General features: G+C 34.6%; 2 protein-coding genes across 2 annotated transcripts; one reads left to right on the top strand and one right to left on the bottom strand.

Moving 5' to 3' along the window:
• Window positions 1-3,363: 3,363 nt before the first annotated feature.
• Window positions 3,364-10,933, bottom strand: TRIADDRAFT_63472 (uncharacterized protein; the record flags this gene model as incomplete). The annotated part of the gene is made up of 29 exons (XM_002107696.1): window positions 3,364-4,120; window positions 4,189-4,310; window positions 4,407-4,461; window positions 4,537-4,578; window positions 4,693-4,804; window positions 4,890-4,948; window positions 5,169-5,267; window positions 5,354-5,403; window positions 5,477-5,534; window positions 5,602-5,703; window positions 5,789-5,887; window positions 5,964-6,043; window positions 6,130-6,229; window positions 6,420-6,527; window positions 6,643-6,735; window positions 6,825-6,901; window positions 7,022-7,159; window positions 7,234-7,426; window positions 7,669-7,743; window positions 7,819-7,929; window positions 8,003-8,110; window positions 8,184-8,242; window positions 8,335-8,427; window positions 8,512-8,578; window positions 8,655-8,762; window positions 8,870-8,972; window positions 9,072-9,285; window positions 10,677-10,744; window positions 10,896-10,933. 29 exons carry the CDS (start codon window positions 10,931-10,933, stop codon window positions 4,055-4,057), a joined length of 2,697 nt encoding a protein of 898 aa, XP_002107732.1. The 3' UTR covers window positions 3,364-4,054.
• Window positions 10,934-12,642: 1,709 nt separating this feature from the next.
• On the top strand, window positions 12,643-15,035 carry TRIADDRAFT_51532 (uncharacterized protein; the record flags this gene model as incomplete). Its single annotated transcript, XM_002108494.1, has 6 exons — window positions 12,643-12,664; window positions 13,826-13,878; window positions 14,083-14,166; window positions 14,326-14,428; window positions 14,610-14,702; window positions 14,797-15,035. 6 exons carry the CDS (start codon window positions 12,643-12,645, stop codon window positions 15,033-15,035), a joined length of 594 nt encoding a protein of 197 aa, XP_002108530.1.
• Window positions 15,036-16,236: the final 1,201 nt, after the last annotated feature.

Below are 16,236 nucleotides of genomic sequence, written 5' to 3'. Positions count from 1 at the left end.
GNAAGTCACATTAGGAGATTTAGTGAGGAAAATAGAAAATAAGATGGAAATTGGCAGAGGTTGTGTTGATTGTTAGGTAGTTAGAATGTTGTTTTCATGACTAAATCTTGATGTTTAAAGGTTGATTTTTAAACTTTTATAGTGTATTAATGATAGAAATTATGTTAGAAATGAAGTTTGATGTATTTTTATAGTTAGCTTGTTACTTTTATAGTGTTTTGTAAGGGAATCGTAGGGTAAATTGTGTCTGAACTTTGAATGATTTTTGTTTTCTTAAATGGTGCAAAGTAGTTTTCTAAAACGGATCTTAAGAGCGATTGGTTAGCAAATGTTTAGTTTTAAATACCTCTGACGGCTCTACGAAGCCGCGATTACTTATAAATGATAGTGCAATTAGAAAATTTAGAGAGAGAGTAGAAGAAGATTTTATTTGAAGAACTTGTTGAATTTAAAAGGCCTTCGGGGTCGAATTGTCGTAAGTTAAAACGTTCTTCTTTTTGAAAGGTTGTTTGGTCGTTGACAGTTTTTAAGTCTGTCATTTATTTTAATAATACTTAAAGCTAAGTATTTGTAAGGTTGTTCGGTTTATACTTCTCTCCATTTTTGTTTTGAAATAAATTGTTATTCGGTTATTTCCCCAAATTTTATTTGGTGTCAAAGTATTAGCGTTAAGTCGACCGGAGTGCAACGAAAGTAGAATCAAAGTTTGTTAAAGTTTCGTAGCTTGATCTCTACACTTTTCATTTCATTACACATGAGAATCATTTTATCTCGATATTATTTAGTTATATTGTGAATGCTATAATATCGCGAGGGCAGAAATCGGTAAGTTTATTATAAATATATCAGGCAACAAGCTATAAAAGGAATTATTTACTTAATTAATTTGATAAAGACATACAGAAATATTAGAATCGAAAATTACAGTGAAAAGATAAAGATATTTTCATGAAGGTGGGAGACTTTTCCCGTGACTTCGTCGATATTTTAAAGCTTAAGTTCCCTCACATACCGTACTCGAATTTAATGTGACATTTATCTCACAGAATTCTCCTTCCCATTTTCTAATATTCCTATTATATTAGCTTGCTTTTGTACCATGGTTTCTATGACTTATTCTTATAACTTGCAAATCCGGATACTGATAATTTATGACCCTTTCTTAGATATTTCTGCATTATAATCAGTCACATTCTTATTTCTATTTCTACCTGCCTTACTTTCGCATAATCTTATCATAATTTTTGTATGGACTTATTTTTACTATCGCTATTATGCAAATCTGCTGAATAAATACTCAATTTCGCTGGGGTTGCTGCTTTTGCACAGCAAGTATATTATATGTAAAAATGTTTGAATTGCGACGCCGTATTACCGCCAAAGGGTAAGATTTAAAATGATAGCAATTTGATTAAAGCCTTAATATATGTCAGTTAGTAATACTGAGACCAATAGTTGTAGGTAGTATAAGCAATGAATCCGATAAGCTGTAATAGCAAAAAATTTATCATAAATGAATTATGGGAATAATTAGTCATACTACTAGTTCAGTTGTCGAAAATACACACCTACACTAGGATCAATTGTAAATAAGATCTACTTTTAATAGACCGGTAGTCATCTGTAACAAACAACTAAACATCCGAAAATGCGATAATGGCTTTTAGCTAAATGTGATCGACTGTATATCAATTAGAATCTTGAAAAAAATCTTCAAGATTGCATGGGATAGATAAATAATATACTATGGTTTTTATCTTAATTGCTAAAATTTGTAGCCATCTCAATTTATTTATTATTATTTTTTGCCGATAATATGAATACAGAATAGCCTCCATTTCTTATTGCCTTTGTGCACTAATTGGTTTATCTTTCCATCATTACTAGAATAGTTCCAGTTTACAATAGCCCATGATTAGTAAATAAATTTCGTTTTCATAAAATGATCATTATAAAGAAGAAGTAATTGTAGTGAATGAACTCTATAACCCCTTACTTCATTAACAGAAATTACGACCGTAATAAATCTGTGGGAGAGAAAATAATTATAGACCAAAAGAAATTTCAAATTTAGACTACAATCTATTTAAATTATAACAATTTCGTTTAATCAAAAATATTCCTGTTTATACATACTATGTCTAATGAGTGAGCCATATCAGTATGCAAAGAAGTTAATGTAAGCGTATTTCAGCTGATCCATTACTATTTGTCTTTTAATGTGAAAAATTCTTAGTTTAACCAGTATACCGAAATTTAGATAAAAGAAAGCATCTATTACTTATTTAGTAAATTCAAGTCTTAGATGTACGTAGTTGGCATAGCCAACTATTCAAAAATTAAATTTCTTTGCAAATGTTAATTCTTTGATGTTCAAGTACTTGATGGTTTATCTTTTGCTAGAATTTTTTAGTCTAGGTATGACGACATAATTAAATAATAGATGGGAATTATCTTCGCTAGCATCTTTTAAATGGGCATATATAGATGAAGTTATTATAGTAGGCAAGTTATTATGAAAGATTTTAATTCTGAATGATAATCTTTTAACAACATCATCATTATAATGAAGTTGTTCCTTTCAATTGCTAAAAATTCACTTGAAGAACCAGTGTGGATTGAAAAGGTGAACGAAATAAAAATGGAAAACAACATGCAAGCGACTCTTCTCTCAATTAAACCATTAATGCTATCGGACGCCTGTATTACACCGTATTTTTCTGAAAAAATAAATGATATTTTCAGTCTTAATTTTTTATTTCTATTTTATGGAACATAAAACAGTACCAAACTAGTGTACGTGCAGTAAATATTGTCGCATCTTTCGTTAGTTTAAGCATCACATATGCGTGTTTATAATTTGCATTATCTCAGGATGGGCAAAGTCTGATACATTTTCTATCATTACAAGACCACACTTGAATAATTAGTTTATGGATCCTAGATCCATGCTATCGCTGTTTCTCTTCAAAAGTTGCATAATTCGTAATGCACTACGCGTATATGATTATAGTATAGCTTATCAGTCCATGCAATATGTGACTATGCACCTCTACTTATAAAGAATTCGATGTAAGCCGTAAACAGTCCGTTTGTGAGTCATTGTTAGCTGCAATCTAGTATTATCTATTTCGTATATTTCTATTTTTAATCACCTGTGTATTTATGGAGGTGAATTGGGTTAGTCAGACGTATTTCACGTCCGATTTTAAATTTAGTCTGAACTTTTAGAGCTGAATATAATATTGAAATAGTTCGGTAATACTGATATGCTCCACGGGCTCGTAAGTTCGATCTACTAACTAATCCATCACTCATAAAATAGATAATTAGAATTAGCTACTAGCAAGATAATTTATTTCACGATAAATGTTGTAATCACCCCTGGTCAAGTCGAGAAAGTCGTATAATTCCATTTATTCATGGTAATCAGATTAGGATTAGTAGTCTGAGGACGAAACAAATTATCACTGGTTAATGTTGCCTTAAAGATAGACTAATGTCGCTGTTTATATGTGGTGTATACACGATACTACTAAGGTATAAATAGTCAACGAGATGAGTTAAGGAAAATTTTTACAGACATTTTTGCAGGAAATGTAAGACCAAACATGTATCATGAAATAGAACAATTACAGAATTAAACTAAGTATACAGAATAGAAGATTCATGAACAGAACATCAACTGACATTATTATGAGTTGCCATGTAAATAACGCATTTATCAAATTTAGCTAAATGGATTCGACAATTTTTTGATGTCGAATTGCGCATTGGCTATTCAATATCACTATATTGGCACGCTATTGCCTTCGGATAATATAGCTTCCGGTATGTAAGTATAATAAAATATACGCATCAAGACATTAGTTAAATTGCTATCACAACACGAATAACAATTATGAAGAAGGGAAATTCCAAAGGTAAGGTAAGGAGTTGAAACAGAATAGCAACAGAGACTTTATCCTATTATCGCATTCAAACCGTAATAATTGTATTAAAATCTAAATCAAACTACGTAACGAATAGCTTTCAGTTAAGGTGCGATGTTTCGTCAATCGGAATCCGATGCGCTATCTTCTGACTCGGCAGTCTCTAGCCATGTCAACCATTGATTTACCTATCGTAAAGAGAATTTTGCTTACAAAAATATTTTCATTCTGTACATAATTTTCATCCAGTACTTACTTTAAATAGAGCCTCTCCTTTGCCAGGGTACTTATCGTTAAGGTCTTCTTTCCATTTCAGAAAGGCTTCTTCCTCGCATAATTCTTCCTCATATAGAATGTTGAACATCCTCTGCATAAGATCTAATAGAAGTACGTATATTACATAACTGTGATCAACAGCTATTGTGTAAGTATTACATTAAATACATCCATCAGTCAATTTAGACTTTAGCTTACCTTTTGGGAATGTACGCGAGTAACAAAATACTTGCAGAGCATAGATGACAATCATCTAAAATAAGATAACATTTTATGTATATCATTACTATGCTCGCTCCTTCCGTATATTACAATTTATTTATCCAACCTGCAAATTGATCTTGTCATGTACAAATTGATGCAATAAGCCCTAAAATATATTGAGACAGATGAAACAATTTAAGCATCAAGTTTTCGTAAAACATAATACACTTGAATACTTTCCGTATTCAAGTCATAAAATGTTCCATTACAATCATACTACCTTAAGTCCTTGCATAAGTTCCTTCTCCTTCTCTACCAAAGGTTTCTCTGGTTGAACAGATTTATCATAATTTTTCGGCAAGGTGCTGTTTTCAGTTACGTATTTCAATATGCTAAAAAACAATGTAAGCAAGCATGGCCCAATTTAGTTAATCGCTAATTGAAGGTTACTGAATAAAGATTGATATGATGTTTTACCACGTTGATAAACCGAGCACGAAATCATCACTTGTGTAGAGACTAGGGTCAACGGTTTGCTGTAGTAAAAAACGCATTCAGTTAAAAATAAAATAGCGTCTTGAGGTAAAATTTAAATTAAAGATATTTTAATTTTACAAAGTAAAGACAATACCATTTCGAACTTTCTAAATATTATAATTCTGTTTACAATCACGTAGAACCCGCATTTGGGAACAAGTTTTCCCTCCTGAATTAAACTTTAAAGCTACATGATGCAGTTTAGTAATGTGATCGTACCTTGATCCACCTAAAGACAACAGTTGAATTCGGATCTTCTCGGATCTTTTGGAGAAGTTCCATCTCTACTTTTTGCAAAGGATACAAATATCCGAGATCCTACAATGCAAGTACAACCAAAATTAATATAAGTCAGGATGATCAATATTGATACAATCTAACAAAAAAATTTTTGCCTGTATTACCTTTTCTTGTAACAGCTCCATTAGATGATCCATAGTTCGATTATCTGGATCTGCATATATTAGTATAACATTAAATATCTAAGATATTATTTTAATCCCCCTCTAAATATGATAATTACAAACCGGGTATCAGCAATAGGAGGTCAATTTTAGAGTCTTCATAGATTTCCACCACGTAATCCTGCAAATAGTAAAATCATTGTAAGTAATTAACCATGCAAGATCAAAATGATCAAATATACATGTACCTTGTTCACTCGGCGCTCCAACCATTTGAAAATGGCGATAACAAACGAAACATGAGTGATTTCAGCGATTTGTTTTAAGCTCTCAGATGTTCCAAGCCACTTCTACAAGCCGGGAAAAATAACATTAATATAGATACAACAACAATTCTTCGTTAAATCGCATAAAATATCAAGTTAGAAAACTTACTAAAAACATAAGTTCTCCAATATAGTCAGCTGCGCTATCCTTGACTGTATTTGCTTCGTCATCATTCTTTTGAATATTTTGTAAATATTGTTTAATTGCCTATCATTCATAAATTACATGTTAGCAAATTGGAGTACTTAAAGTACACAGCGTAATTCTTATGCTAAACTATTACTTTGAAGAAATCTTCTTTGGAAATTAAGCCTTCATTAGATAAATGAACGACTAATTGCATAAGTCGCTTACGCTCAGCCACTATGCAAAAAATTTGAGATAATTGTTATAGTATCCAACAAATATCATAAACATAGGTAACCAGTATAACAATGAAGTATATTTACCGTCTTTATCTCGACCATACTCGAGAATACAGGATATTAACAAATCGATGTATCTAATGTCACATGCAGTGTAAAATTTTCTTAGTTGTATCAATTGCATCTAAAATATTCAATTATCAATCAATAGATAACTCACTGCGCTATGTGAAAATCTTTTAGCGCCTCGGTAAGATTTGCTTCTGTGTTGAGCGCTTCATCATTTAGACATGATTCCTATACCACAAATACATAAAAAAATTGTAGCTACACAAGGAAATAGGCCATAAAGCGACAGAATCTTTGTTAATTACCACTTTGTTGCGATAGTCCTCTCTGCTTAATACTGCTGATTTGCCACTTTTTTTGGATCGAGGCTTCTCTGGGGTCAAATTCAATTTACTTAAACTAATCAGCGGCCCCTATCAGTTATGCATAGAAACGAGTAGAAATCAATTTCAAAATTATCGAGGAAAGACTAAATAAATAGTTCGTGAACTAGAAGTGAGTAATCATATAATTTTCCTTATATGTTACCACTTTATTTGGTTGTGTAGCGGTTTTGCGTTGATTTTTCTGCGATGATGCCAGTGACACCAACATAGAATTATCTGAAGGACGTAGGCTAATCTATAAACATAAATATTTATTCGTAAGAATGCAACCAATATATCGAACGTTGTTTTATGTATATACACCGAAATACTGCCTGTACATACGTTAGCGTCATTCTCAAGACGGAATTCTTTCTGGAGAGGTTTCGAAGGGCGAATATCATCTGCGGAAACAAGAGTAACTGTCAAGATTGGTTTTGTAATATAATAAAAAAATTTTCAGATACAATACCGCAAAAAGTCGTCAAATCATGTAAGAATAAGTAAGGGTAATAGTTTTAAACTAATTGTAATTAACATACTTTGAGGTTGTGGTGGACGGTGTAGTTGATTCTGCTTTTGAGCATTCATGAAAGCATTGTGATTGTGATTAGCCATAGGATTGTTAAACGGTGGGAATCCTCCAGGATAGGATGGGTCCATATAAAAATTTTCTGCGACTAAAAGCATAAAATTTGAAGACTTGAATGAGTAATTAAAGCACGGTTTCATTACATCAATATCAACACCGTACCAACAGATGGATGAAATCTTGGATTTTGCATCATGTTACTAATATCATGATTTCCATGACCGGGATCACGACGGAAATATATCTCATGCATATGGAAATATGGATCAAAATCCGTCCTTCTCTGACTAAAAATGTCAGGCTGTGGCCTACTTTCTCGACCATCGTGTAGGCCCTTTTGGAGTATCCTAGATGGCTGTTAAATTTTGTATACGAATATAGTAATACGTTATCGTGAAGCTAAATTGAAATCTTTTAAAATAGGATTATTAATAGCGCTACAAATACTTTGCTTCTATTACTACGTGATCTGTTCTTGTCGATTACGTTAACTACACGATCATGGAATAAAAGACTACTTGTCGCTATCAAACACAAAATACATCTATCACGCTATCAAACACAAAATACATCTACTCGTATAAACAATAGTCATACTCTCATTCCTGCTTCTTGTCTAATTTCACTGATACTTTTGGGGCCATTTTCTGTCATACATTTACGGGGAACCCACTACAATTGAATGCAATTATTAGAATTAGGAATTAATGGCCAATAATCCCATAAACATTATGCACTCTTAAGTACCTTGTTCTGTCTAACTTCAATAATATTTTGCAGCATAAATCTTGTTCTGGGTGGTAACTTTTTATTTTTCATTTTTTTCTCCATGTATTTGAAGCAGTCATCCATCCAATCCTGTGAATAAAAAATGAATTTAGTATCTTGGTGTTACTAGAAAGCCTAAAGACTTGTAATGAATGACACACACCGAAGCTTTATCTGTGTCAATTTGTCGCCCACAAGTTTTCATTAATTCGCATAAACATTCCAACTGTTCACTTAATTCAACTAGGTCTGGCTTTCCCTTCACAACCAACTACAACGTTAAACACAAGTGTTAGCTTTGCAAAATAATATAAAGACGTTTTTATCCAAATTGCTGATTTTACCATTTTAATACAATCATAGAGAATCTTATTATCTAAAATCTTTAACTTCCCAAGTTCACCTGTTGATGTAAGTAAATATTGTAAATAGTGATATCAACAGCAGCATCTTTTAAATATTTTACGCTTTAATTGATGCAATCTATACAATTACCGATAAATTTGATGTTACCCAGTACACGCCTCTTAGCAAGCGTTCTGGCCTCTTCTTCTTCCGCTGTCAAGTCGCCTGCCATACTGTCAAAGGCTATACCAATGAAAGATATTGTTGTAAGTGAATGGTTTCAATTGCAATCAATATAACAACGACTGGTTAGATAGTTATACTGACCAGAACTGGCTTTCGTTCTGCTATGGAATTCATTCTCGCAGATATGTAGAAGAAGCTTGCGGAATGACTATGGAATAACGTTTATAAATTAGATCTACAGTACGTCACGATCAAAGGTTAAATAAGAAACGCAACAGTTTTACATTGGAATCGGACTTCTCGTCGAATTTCGGTGCATCTTCTGATAATCTGCCACATAGCCTTGCATACAGGGAGCAATATTTAGTTTCTGATGTTGCTTTATCATAGATCTAAAATACAATATTATTATCATAATTAAATCAAAGATCTATTTCAAATCAATATAACATATCGAGAGAAACAGTAACACAAGTCAGATTGCGACGATGCGACTTACAAGCTTGATGACGATACTTAAAATCTCTTTATTCTTAATCCCGACATGAACTAATTGGTTGGCCAGTCGATCGAAATTGTCGGGGGTAAGCTTATTCAGAATACTATCGGAATCATAAGTTGGAAGGTGAATATTATTATTTTGCGTTTAACATAGTAAATAACTAATTAATCTTTAAAAGCAAATTGAAATAAGGCTATACCCCTGAATGCGTCTGCGTATCAAATTTACATCGAGCACGGGTTGTTCCACTCGACGACCTCTAGTGCTTGGAGGTACCCATCCATGGTTGCTAATAGGAAACGGAGCAACGCGTGATGTATTACCTTGAGCTGCGCCTTGCGGCTGCAGCTCGGGTGAGCCCTCCTTTCTTGCACTGAGATGGAGATTAGGGTTTCTACGACGTTCCACTTTCGCTAGCAAAAATTAAGTCAAGAACTACCTTGATGAGGCAATTCTGGTCGATTGTGATGGCTACGATTGAAAGCAATGAAAACATAATAGCATATTAATGAAATAGTATATCAGCAACCAATGTTGTAGCAGCCCAATGACTGGATATCAACACACAAGCAAATCAGAATCATTCTTATTCATTACAATTAGTGGCGATGATCAGTTGAAAGTATCACCTTCCCAATCCCCCCCCCCTCAAAAAAATGGCCCATACAAAGGATAATACTGTACAGTACATACCAACGAAAAAAACTGGCGGACTTTTAATCTGTAATTACGTTTTACCAGTTTCTACGAGTATTTCACTAGTTATGCATTTACTTGACACCATAGAAATGTTTCAAATGGTAAGAAATTAAAAGGGATGAGCATGATGCGCTACACTGAAATGAATGCAGGAAAACTCCATCACTGTTAGTGCAGTTACGCAGTATCCAAAGTAGCATCCATTTTTTTTTTCCCCATAGTTTTCTTGAGTCAGTCCAGTACTGTACCGTACCGTATCGTATACTATCCGACACTGTTAAAAAAATGGACTCATTGAGACATCCGTAGTACTGTACAGTGTACAATACAGTCGATCAGCGCTATACAATCCCATTGTCAAAAAAATCTTTTTCTAGCAAGGTATCAATCAAGGATGTTCCATCATTCAATTTCATTTTTTAACCAATTCCGCTATTAAAAAGTCTAGTTCAATGATGTTCAAGTAGTCTCTACCAAGCAATCATGTCCTATACAGTCAAAGGACACTGTACTGCATGCTTATCAAGGGTCAACTGTTACCCTATCCGTACAGTAATGCCACAAAGAAAGAAATTAGAGCAATGAGAATATAATTTGTGGTAGAAATCGACCCATGAAATCAAAGAGAGAGTCAGTATGCCTGCAAAAAGTACAGTACTGTACTGTACTATACAAATGTGCGTCTTCTATCGTACAATTTGGATCAGTATTTGGTATGATTTTCTGAGCGCCGACTTGATGTGTCTTTTGAAATGATGGTAGTACATGATGTCGCATAGACGGCTGTGATCGAGTTAATAGGGCAAGCTAACTCTATTCAATCAGTTGTCACTATTGAACGTTGATGATATTGTGACTTGGCAATCCAATGAAATTATGATTTGTCGAAGCACGTCGTGAAATAATGTATGGATGCTCTACTGCAGTATGCTGTATTACACACTATAGGTAGAGTAGAGCGAAAAGAAACCGCACCGCAGCATCCATAATGGAGCATTTTATTGCTGACAGTCAGTAAGAATGGATAGTGCAAACGAATCAAGTTGTGAATCAAACAAGAACTATCCAATTTATAAACTGTAGTGTGATATCAAGCATTTCTTACCTAGAGTGATCAATCGATTAGGCTGGTATCCAATACGAATATCGCAGTGGCTGACTATCACTGACCACCTTGAAATTGAAAGAATAGCGGTAGATTTCGAAACTGACCGCCTAGAAGAAAAAATTGGAGCAACTTGCAAGAGCAAGTTAAATGAAAAATGAAATCGAAAAAAAGCGCATTGACGTACAGTACATTGCTGTAGTCCTTTCATCAGCACACCTGGTACAGTACGAGTACTGTGCCCCTTTCTCGACCATGTGTATAGTACAGTACTGTACTGTAGAGAGTACTGTAGGCCGGACAGTTGTGAAAGGCCTTTTGGCTTCTTTCTTGGACCGCTTTGTACTGTACACTGTACACTGTGCAGTATGATACGGCACAAAGATAATGCCGTAGACCTGAGAACGGTTGGGTTCGGTTCAGACCGTTGCGATCTATAGAAGAACCTGAACCGCTTTGATATCAATCAAACCTGAACCGTAGTATGAGATATTGTATGATACGGCACAAAACAGAGCGGTCATTATTTTTTCTTTTTTTCTCTTTTGTGGTACAGTACGTACAGACGGTAAGTACGTACAGACAGTACAGTACTGTACAGTGTACAGTACATTACATACTGTACTCTCAGGGGGTGACAATTGGGTTTGTAATGGTGTACAGTACTGTACTGTACAGTGCACACTGCACAGTATACAGTACTGTAATACAGCACTGTATACTGTAGCACAATACACAATGCACATGCGTTAAGAATCCCATTGTACTACACTTTACAGGTGTGCTCACTACACTGGCCACGGCAAATGGGCCACACTAATTAGTGTGGGTGGGTAGTTAGCACATTTTTGGTATTATCCTATTTAGTGTGGGTCGTTAGCACATTTTGGGTAATACCATATTGAATGTGGGTAACACTAAATTAGGAACCCACACTATTCGTTTGTCGTCATTTTGTCCACACTAATTGCCCTAGGTAGTGTAGCGATTCTCCAAGGGTCTCTACTCTACTTTACTGTGCTGTACACTGTACAATAGTGGACGGTGGCCCAGAAGGCTCCGACGGAGACGGTAAAAATAGCATGTACGAATAATAGTGGACATGATCAGCCGGCATGGTGCTCAACTTGCTCATCAGAAATCCGATTGGTTGCTATGACTACAAGTCGGGACACTAGTCATACTACTATGACCGGATAAGGTCATCATGAATGCAAAATGGCGATAGAAGAATTCAAAAATCATGAGCGATGGCAAGTAGATATAGTAGTCCATGGCTATGATTAGCTGTGATACTGATGTCGATGTGTGATAATAACGCGTCCTCATGGATTACAGTGTACTAGAAGAAGCGATAGACGAGATCGGACAGTCTCAATACAGTGTAGTATTGGTGTAAATGGGAACCATCATAAATGCAAAATGGCGATAGAAGAATTCAAAAATCTTGGGCGATGGCAAGTAGATGTAGTAGTCCATGGCTATGATTAGCTGTGATACTGATGTCGATGTGTGATAATAACGCGTCCTCATGGATTACAGTGTACTAGAAGAAGCTGTAGACGAGATCGGACAGTCTTAATACAGTGTTAGTATTGGTGTAAATGGGGACCAATCATCGACAACAACAGACATGTGCTAGTCTATGTCTGTAGTCTGTACACTATGCTGTGTTTCATGTACGAGTAAGTAAATGAATGTACTGTATATAAAGTACCAACAAAACCCTTGGTACACTATAAGACATCGACTGCACTCGGTAGTACTGTACGCTGTACTGTTCTATTCCAAACGCGACATTATACACTATTCTATCATTCAAAATCAGCAAAAAGTCGGACTTTTTCATCGTTGTAGAACTGCACAAGCTGTGAAAAATTGATCGACTGCAAATTGAAAGATCCAGAAGCAGATAGATAGACGTGGATATAGTTGGAGTACAGCGATTCATTGTTGATGTGCAACGATGGAGAACTTAGGCAGCGCAGGTAGGTCTCATGTGCCTTCAAGCAAAGCATTTTGAATCAACTTCATGACAGGAATGATGTCCTGATCGATCACGACAGTAGACAGTTTATAATATGTTGCATAGAGTACAGCAGTGTTCATTCAAACGCAGCCTTCAATATTGTATTCCTACTGCACGAGGGTGTGCCATGAAATAGACATCTTCCAAGCTCCATGTTGGAAGTTCTCATCTTTCATACTATTTTAACCAATTGATAATGTTCACCAATACAAGTAAATTAGAACTGCTGGAAATGAAAGAAAGCATGCATGCATGTTAAGGTACATTCCACTTTACTAGTTACACTACTATCACATGCAGACGACGTTATTGTTGGCATTAACTGCACGAGAGACCGCTCAATCAAGTTCATGTAGTCAGCTCTACTCACTCGATCTAGCATGATGACAATAATGGTAATAATTTGAATTGGAAATAATGCACCCAGGTATCGTTATGAACGTCTTTCAATTGGATGCCAGCTAGGACTTTACTTCAATACATCAGCGTTACTATATACTCAAACCAATAGATGTTGTAGAATCCTGCAGTTTTGAAATCTTAGTGCTCGATTCATTGCATCAATGGCTGGGCATGAATTAGTACTATGCCACATTGCTGGCTATACGAGCCTGTAAGCTGTACAATGCTGTATAATACAACCAATGTTAGAATTGTGTACATAAAGTTTACGTTGCTTGGCTGACTTCGCTATAATGTTTTCAAACATGATTGATTTACTATTGACGAGTATTGTACAACGGTACTTTACGAAAGATCGGCATAATGTTAAATTCATAATTATCATGGATAGGTTGAAAGTTTCATCCAGACCCCTATTTTGTTGATTGATAATTCTCTGTACAAATCATAGTGCATCCATTATCAATGGTATAGAGACTAGAGTCAGGTCTAAAATTATAGACTGTTAAATTCATAATTATCCAAGGATAGGTTGAAAGTTTCATCCAGACCGCTGTTTTGTTGATTGATAATCCTATGTACAAATCATAGTGCATTTCATTATCAATTGTATATAGACTGTGTAGTGAATTAATAGTACGGTGTTTTAACTTTATTGCTGATCACTATCTCGTGATTTGTACTAAACTAGAACTAAGCGTTAATTATTAAACTTTAGGGTTGGCTGACGCTATGGCGAAAATTTTACTTCAAAAAATTCCTGCTGGAAAGGTCTGTACTGTACACACCAATTATGCTTGTCGATTCATAGATTGTATTATCGAATGACAGTTATATTTTAGACCTGAGAAAGGTTCGGCTGTCTAATCTTATATACTGTAGTTGAATAACCAATTTTATACTATTAACTCAATTCTAAATATGTTCAGTGAAGGAACTAGGAGATAATTTTCGGTATGGTGTATTATTTACTAGACTCCAATCTTGGCAAAATATTCTTCCGTTAAGAAGAGGAAAATGAAAGAACTTGAAAGAAACGAAATCACTGCTTCCAAGATGGTAGGAAATCATACTTTACCTCTCCTATAGTGTAAATTCACTTGCAATTTTGAACCTATAAGTATAATTGAATATGTATTGCTGTATCCAATAAATTTGCAACTCATTATTGAATTTCTCGACATTTAATGATATTATTGAATTTGTCTAATGTTGCAGAGAAAAATTCAGAAGAAGAATGCTGAATTATTAGGGCATGAGCTTCCAGCAGATGCATCTCCCGTACATGAAAGATCTCTTATGAAAATTGCAACTAAAGGAGGTTGGCTAAGAATTTACTGCAATCAATTGTTTGATGTTATTGTACTGTATATGCTGTATATTCGTATACGTATTGCTAGTACTTTTTTTTCATACTGTTTGTGCATTTTATTTATACGGGCAACCGCTATGCTGAACTAATAATTTAAATTTAATTATGCCGATGTCCATGGCATGTGCAGTCGTGCAATTGTTTAATGCAGTACGGAAACAGCAAAAGATAATAGAGAAAAATCTGGCAAGCACAGGCTCTTTGGAATCGAAGAAGGATAAAGGTAAGTTATGGAGAAAGTGATATTAATACAATTGATTTCTGTATCCGTAGCAATGTCCAACTACATTGTAGATCCTTTTTAATTTCTTTTTCAGTTCGATCTTCGTTATCCAAAGGCGAATTTCTTGATATGCTTAAGGAACCAGCAAATAAACATGAAAGTGGTTCTGCAGAAGATCCTTCTGCTAATGCTACTAAAAGTGACATACCAAGCTCAAAAAATAGGTGGACTGTTTTGGACGATGACTTAATGTATAGCATGACGAAAATGAATCAGTTTGATGGAAATGATAGTTCGGATGAAAAAGAAATTTGGAGTGATGAATCAGATTAAGGCTACAGCTAATAGATTTTTTAAATCTAATTAAAAACTTGCAAGTGGTCCGTTCGTGGATTCTATTTTAAATTACGAGTTTTATTTTGTATATATATGGATATACGTGTATCTTAGTATTGCAAACGATTTTCAATTTATCCCATGCTCAACGGTATACTATAGTATACTGTTAGAGAGTATTGTAAATCAGTCTATCACACAGACTTTGGATGTTGTGAATATTCAGCACATGCCTCACTATATTAATAAATTTAAAATACTACATCTTTTCACGATAGTCAAGTATCTATTTTCTGATTTAATCGATCTCTTGATTGCACTTCTCATTGCAGTTTTAATTTTGTCTATCACCTGTGTAATACTGTTGTAGCCAGTATCAGCATACTCGTTCTTCCGTGCAATACTACGGTAGATCTCATTTATTATCCAGGACAACCAAGCCGTTATGACGATAGTTGGGGTATAATGCAGTATCCATATCGTGATTGGCAGCAACCATCCACTTATTTAACTCGTATGCATGAGTGTATGCTTAGTTAAATGCTGATAGCATGATAAAATTAAACGCAGACTCCTCCATGATCTGCACAATCTGAAAGTCTACATGACTTCCAATAGGACGTCAACTCAGTATACGCTGTTGCATAACTATCAACGCATACCATGCCGCTATAACCTTGGACTCTTATGGTACTGCATAAAAATTTATTCTTCATTTTTAAAATTCAAACAGTACAAGAAGGCGAATTCTTCAAACTTCAATAATTACACAATAATTAGCAATATAAATATTCAAGCAAACATTCACAACTTTACCGGTAATAAATATCAACTCATAAACACCGTGATAGATATTGAAATTTTTTGTAGCTACATTGTTCTCAACGTTCGGTGATCTACCTCCTAATTGTTGAATTGGCATTATCAATTCAATCTGCAAATTTCGCAGGTCTCATCAATTCAATTGCAATAGCACTTAATCATACATTTTAATATATATTGAATATTGCAATTGTTTAATTTATAAATGACCGCATCACAGCCTATTTGTAGTAATATAACAACGTTGACATAAAGCTTTAAGCGGATATACAACTTTAAGTCAGCAAAAGTTCCTGACGACGACGCTATTTAAAGCTTTAGCTTGCATCATTTTCCTCTAACTACCTGGCTACATTGAATATTCAGTACATAAATT

The sequence above is a fragment of the Trichoplax adhaerens genome, genomic scaffold (genome assembly GCF_000150275.1).
Source record: "Trichoplax adhaerens TRIADscaffold_1 genomic scaffold, whole genome shotgun sequence".
NCBI lineage: Eukaryota > Metazoa > Placozoa > Uniplacotomia > Trichoplacea > Trichoplacidae > Trichoplax > Trichoplax adhaerens.
This window is presented reverse-complemented; position numbering and strand designations above follow the sequence as displayed.